Here is a 5,958-nt window from a genome sequence, read left to right as displayed (position 1 = left end):
GGCCCATGGGCCTCTTGTTTCCATGAACATGTTAAATTTAAAATACATGTTTAATCTACAATTAAGCATTTACGATAAAGTTATATAAACATTAAATAAGTTCCAAATAATGAACCTGTCTTTTCAAGTTCACACCTTCAAGTATTTTAAACTATACATCATTCTAAAAATATAGCACACTTATTACCTGCACACAGTTAGCAGCCATGAAGAAAACCAAATGACACAGACAAACTGACAGACATGCTGACAAATAAGGATCTACTCTAGTTTCACATTGTCTTGTCCTGTTCAATTTCAGTAGTAAGAATGACCAATGAAATTGATAATACTGGTACTCATACGTAATACATGTATATTATTTGAACAAGTAAACTGATCTTTTTTAGGTAGAGGGTTTCCATAGCTTCCACAATGGACCCGCGTCTCAGTGCCCAGGATGTCCTGCGCTGTGACCTGTGTGAGACTCCTGTTCCTCCAATGTACTGTGATTCATGTCATGTCAAACTCTGTAAGGCCTGTGTAGGGGAGCATCTCTCTGATTTATCCAAAGAACATAAAGTGGTGCCATACAAACAAAAGGGAACTACACCAAAATGTCCAACTCATGTTGGAAAACTCTGTGAATTTCACTGTAAGGAATGTGACCTTCCTGTTTGTTCACTCTGTCTGACATCCAATTTCCACAAAGGACATACTTTATTGAATTTACTGGAGATAATGAAAACCAAACAAAAGGCCATACAAAAAGATCTTGATGAACTGTCCAATTCAGTATGCCCTAAATATGAAGAAATTGCAGAAGAGATAGAGAGAGAAAAAACAAACCTAGAAAAGCAATACAAAAAACTGACAACAGCTGTCATCACACAAGGGGAAGACTGGCACAGAGAAATTAACATCATTGTCAACAAACAGAAATCTGAAATTGATGAGATGAAAACTAAGCACCTGGCTATTCTAAATAAACAGGAAAATGAAATCAAACAAATTATTTCTGAAGTAAAACAGTGCATAGTTGATCTGGAAAAAATACTGGACTCTAAAGATGTCTCCCTAACCTCTGCATACAATTCGAGGAATGCTAAATTCAGAAGTTTACCTCTTAAAGTCAACGTTTCTTTACCAAGATTCTCTCTTCAGAAGATCAGTGCAGATAATCTCAATCAAATATTTGGTTCTCTGTCAGCATTATCCATTACTACAGAAGAACATGGCTACACAATGGAGACACCAGAAGCTGTATCCTGTCCTCCAGTCAAACCACTGCTTGATGAACCAGAGCTCATCGCCACCATCAACACTGGGTTTAAAATATGCAGTGTAACCTGTCTCAGTGATGAAGAAATCTGGACATGTGGGAATGACAAAATCATGAAACTCTACAAACGCCAGGGTAAACTAATGAAGTCAATCAAAACAAAGTCAGGGAACACACCAGATGACATAGCAGTGACAAGAAGTGGAGATCTTGTTTATACTGACCCGGGTACAAGAACTGTAAACATAGTGAAGAATGATCAGATACAGGAAGTGATCAGACTACAGGGGTGGATACCTCACAATGTCTGTAGTACCTCCTCTGGTGACCTCCTGGTTACCATGGTCAGTGATGCTGAAGAACAATCAAAAGTTGTCTGTTACTCTGGTTCCACTGAGAAACAAACCATTCAGTTTGATAGTAAAGGTAAACCTCTGTATTCAACTGGTAACATTAAATACATCAGTGAGAACAGGAACCTGGATATTTGTGTGGCTGACTGGGAAGCCAAAGCAGTCGTGGTAGTTAATCAGACAGGAAAACTCCGATTTAGATACACTGGTCATACCTCTACTGCCACAAAATTATTTAAACCTTTGGGCATCACAACAGACAGTCAGAGTCAGATCCTGACAGCAGACTTAAGTAACCACTGTATCCGCATCCTAGATCAGGACGGACAGTTCCTCTGTTACATTGATAACTGTGATCTATGGAGTCTATGGGGTTTATGTGTGGACACCAGAGACAATCTCCTTGTAGCTGAGTATGCTAGTGGTAAAGTGAAGAAAATCAAATACATGTGAACAATTAGGGAAGGGAAGTGCATATGATATTATAAACCTTGTAGACAGAAGAAAGTAACATAATACTTTGATGTCTGTTTCATAGTTTGTTACTTAAAAGAACAAGGTTCACTTTTGCCTTATTTGGCCCTGTGAATATCTGAAAAACTGAAACTGCATAGTTTTAGTTAACAATGCATTAGATATCACTTAGATCTTCCGTGACTGTGTATCGATCAAAAATGACTCATTTTCTGGCTAGTCAAAGCATTATGAAGTCACGAAATGCATCAATTTCCTCGTATTCTGAAAAAGTGTACAAAAAACGGCCAATTTTTAAAGGTATTTTTGATATTTAATATAGAGCGCAACCTCTGATCTAAATTATGCAACTAGTAAATGATAGAATTGTTTCTGAGGATTAATGGACATGTTTTATTTTTTAGATCAGAGAGTGCGCTCATATTTTTTTTCTTCACTGAAAGTACTCAATTGTACCTGTTTACCTTAAAATTCAAGAACGTTGCAATTTTATAAAGCGAGACCTGGAGAAAATTTTTAATAGGATATGAAAGCACCAAGTCTCTACTTTATTTTAATGCTTCAAATAGAAAATCAAGTGTTAATCAATCAATTGGTATACTTTCAGGACCAATTTATGCATACAGTGAACCGACTTCTCAAGGTCAAACAGTGATCTTCAAAACCAAAAAAAAAGGCCTCAGTGATGAAATTAAAACTTAATCATTATTTATCAAGTTAACCATCAAGCATCAAAGGCTCTCCTTGACTTCTACTCTGCATGCGAAAGGAAAAGGATTGTACATATTGTACGATACTGCATGTTTCGTAAAAATTTAAAGGCATCTTTTCTTTTTGACTTTTGTCAATTTGAAATTAACATTAATATGTCTTACTATTATGGAACATTTACAATTTGTTACCATATACAATTTCTCAAAGGAAAGACTGGCTTAAAAAGGAAACATATGGAGATAACGAACAGTATTCAAGATCAAAATTCCATAAAACAATACAAAACAGGAGCAGAGCAAACACAGACCTCCGAAACATCAGAGATGGGATCAGGTGCCATGGAGGAGTAGGCATTCCCTGCTTACCGGTCACACTTGCCGTGTGCTCCTTGTCATGATCGGGAAATAACGAAATCAAATTCTTCACATGATTCACTGCGTTTAAAAAAATATTTTATTTACTCTTATTTTGTACATCCAATTTATTTTTAGTGAACATTTTTTTATCATGTTTATATCAATCGTATTCCAATAAATGTGACAAGAAAACATCATGTCACAGTACTTACGCACTTCAGGGGAGTAGGGGTGGTCGCAGGAGAAAGGATATGTTTATTTCCTGTCTATATTATCTTATTTGTTTCAAATATATGTATTTCTACTACGATTATTGCAGAGATCAAAGAAATGCCGCGGACATTATATCCAATGAATTACGAACGTCATAAAAAATTACCAGATCAGAAACATGTATCAAACCTGTGCATTTGAAATGTACATTTCACTTATACATATTTATACCACATCGATGTGTCGTCTTTTGTAATTTTTAAGAACACTATGTATTGTAGAAAGTAGCTGATGAATGTAGGTTACTAAAGCTTAGCGGGGCTGTTTCGAGGACCCCCCCCCTACGCCATATTTAAATTCTGTGATTTTAGTGAATAAGTGGTTTTTATCTTATATCAAACAACGTTTCTCGACTTTAAATCTTTTAAAAACCTTCTTCTCAAGATCAGCAAAGGTATGATTGGTGATATCAATATGGAAACATCCTCAGTTAGAGTGAATTCAAGACTGTTCATATCATGACCCATGGGGCAAGATGTGGCCATGGTGGGCAATCAAATTTTTACATAGAAATAAATAGGAAAAATCTTGTGAACTCTTCTTCTCAAGTATGGCGAAATTATACATATATACATGTACTTTATTAATATAGTGACAAGTAATAAAAAATTCACCCCCCCTTCCCCAACAAGTAAACTTTTCAATACTGAGCTGATTTGTGTTTTTTAACTAGCCCATGTGCTCAGGGTAGCGATGTGGCCCTTGGGCCTATTGTCCTTTGTTGTTAGGAAGTGGCAAAATATGCTCAGACAAAATAAATGTTGTTGGTTTTTCCTTGATGATAGTTTTTCCCTTGTCAAACTCCGTATAGAGCACAAACACCTGTTTTTAAAATAAATTTTTAACCAAGACGCAAAATTTGTTGACAACCAAAAAAAAAACAAACAAAACAAACAAACAAACAGACAAAAGGGAAAAAAAGTACATTCCTTTCCCAGATGTGAAAACCTTATTTCGTGGGAAGGGGAGAGGGTGGTTAAACTTTCGAAGCGTCATACATAGACACCTAGCTTTACCTTTCATAGCCACTTAGCAAATGTTTTCGTATTGGAGGAGGGGTCAGCGTTTTCTAGGGGGGTCCAAGGTAACTTTTACTTGTCTACCCCCTCCTTCTCGATCCGTTGATGTAACCCATTGTATAATAATAGTTTGTTATATTGTTTGTTAAAAATTAATTACTGAAAAAAAAGCCTGTGCTACGGGGTCAGTTCTGTGGGACTACTTTCCTTATGATCAATGAAAATAAACTACTTTGAACACCTTCATTTATTTAGATGGCTGTACCTTAAGAGAAAGCGCATTTACCTTACAGGTGTACAACTTCCATGTCTGAATAATTAATCAAAATGCAAGCTGGTCAAAAAATTCTTCAGCCAACCCAGCAACTAAGTAAATTTACCCATAAGGAAAGCATGTATTTATAGCTCTCTACATGACTTAAACCTATCATGTACCATACATATACATGTAGGCGCACCCCAGATCTAAGTCTGTTTAGTGTAGATGACAAATTAAAATGATAATCAGCATAAATCAACTCTACATGACGGAAACAAGCTTGGAACAGCCAGTCTTGCTAAAATATGAGAGCTTCAAAACTGTTTTCAGTCTTGTATACCCAAATGGACCCCAAATTGGTATTATTAAATCTTATCTTATCAAATCCTACGAATTCTCATACTGATACTTTGTAAGTTATTGAAGCCTCAGTATCTGCATGGGTATTTATTTGCAATTCGAAATTTCAAAAGTTTAAACAAAGAGTAGAAGGGGGCTCAATTTTTTTTTTGTTCTAGTACATCTTAAGGAGGCTGGGGGGTCAACAAATTAACCACAAACTAACCACTAGATTCAACTTATTTTTTTAGATGCGGTATCTTAAGCCGTCAACTATCAGTTGACAAATAAAAACTTCATACATTTTAGTTTTAAAATTTAATCATTTTTGTGTATCTTTATATGGAGCTCTTTTTTTTTTAAAGGAGATCGAAATAGTCTGAAATGGCTGCCACCCCAGCCTCTTTAACTTAAAAGTTACACTGGCTGTTTCTATTTTGTTATCAAATGAGGATCAAAGGCATCATCAAAACTACTGAATAACGGAAAACAACCTCGAATGTTCGAATACCTCTTATCTATGGAGTATGGTGTTTAATTTTTAATTGTATGTAAACTCCACTTTAAAATCCGTCTATTCTGTTTTCTCAATTAACAGACAAATGTATGAATTTTGATTATCCGGTTATGTTAATACTTTCAGGTTGTTTTATGACCTCTGATGGACCCGAGATGATTCGATTGACTTGGTGACGATGCAGAAAAATAGATTTAGAAACCATTTCTTCAGTGAATGAAATGAAAAAGAAATGTTCGTAAGTACTTAGTTTTTAGAATATAAAGTTAATTTGTTCAAGTGATTTTCATCTCTTATTTACTTTTTGTGCTATTTCTTTAAAGTAGGAAACTTCAAGGTGTATGACAAATTTGTACGTTTATCAGTCATTTATCCAGGAAGAGTATTTATTAT

General features: G+C 35.4%; 1 protein-coding gene across 1 annotated transcript; it reads left to right on the top strand.

Annotated features, from left to right (window-relative positions):
* Positions 1–375: 375 nt before the first annotated feature.
* On the top strand, positions 376–2,067 carry LOC134278496 (tripartite motif-containing protein 2-like). The gene has a single exon (XM_062760812.1). It carries the CDS (start codon positions 415–417, stop codon positions 2,065–2,067), a length of 1,653 nt encoding a protein of 550 aa, XP_062616796.1. The 5' UTR covers positions 376–414.
* Positions 2,068–5,958: the final 3,891 nt, after the last annotated feature.

The sequence above is a fragment of the Saccostrea cucullata genome, unplaced genomic scaffold (genome assembly GCF_032062105.1).
Source record: "Saccostrea cucullata isolate Sc308-1 unplaced genomic scaffold, CSIRO_AGI_Scuc_v1 ctg19263, whole genome shotgun sequence".
NCBI lineage: Eukaryota > Metazoa > Mollusca > Bivalvia > Ostreida > Ostreidae > Saccostrea > Saccostrea cuccullata.
This window is presented reverse-complemented; position numbering and strand designations above follow the sequence as displayed.

Excerpts from the sequence above, each read along its gene's own strand:
- LOC134278496 (XM_062760812.1), top strand. The coding sequence starts at position 415 with ATGGACCCGCGTCTCAGTGCCCAGGATGTCCTGCGCTGTGACCTGTGT.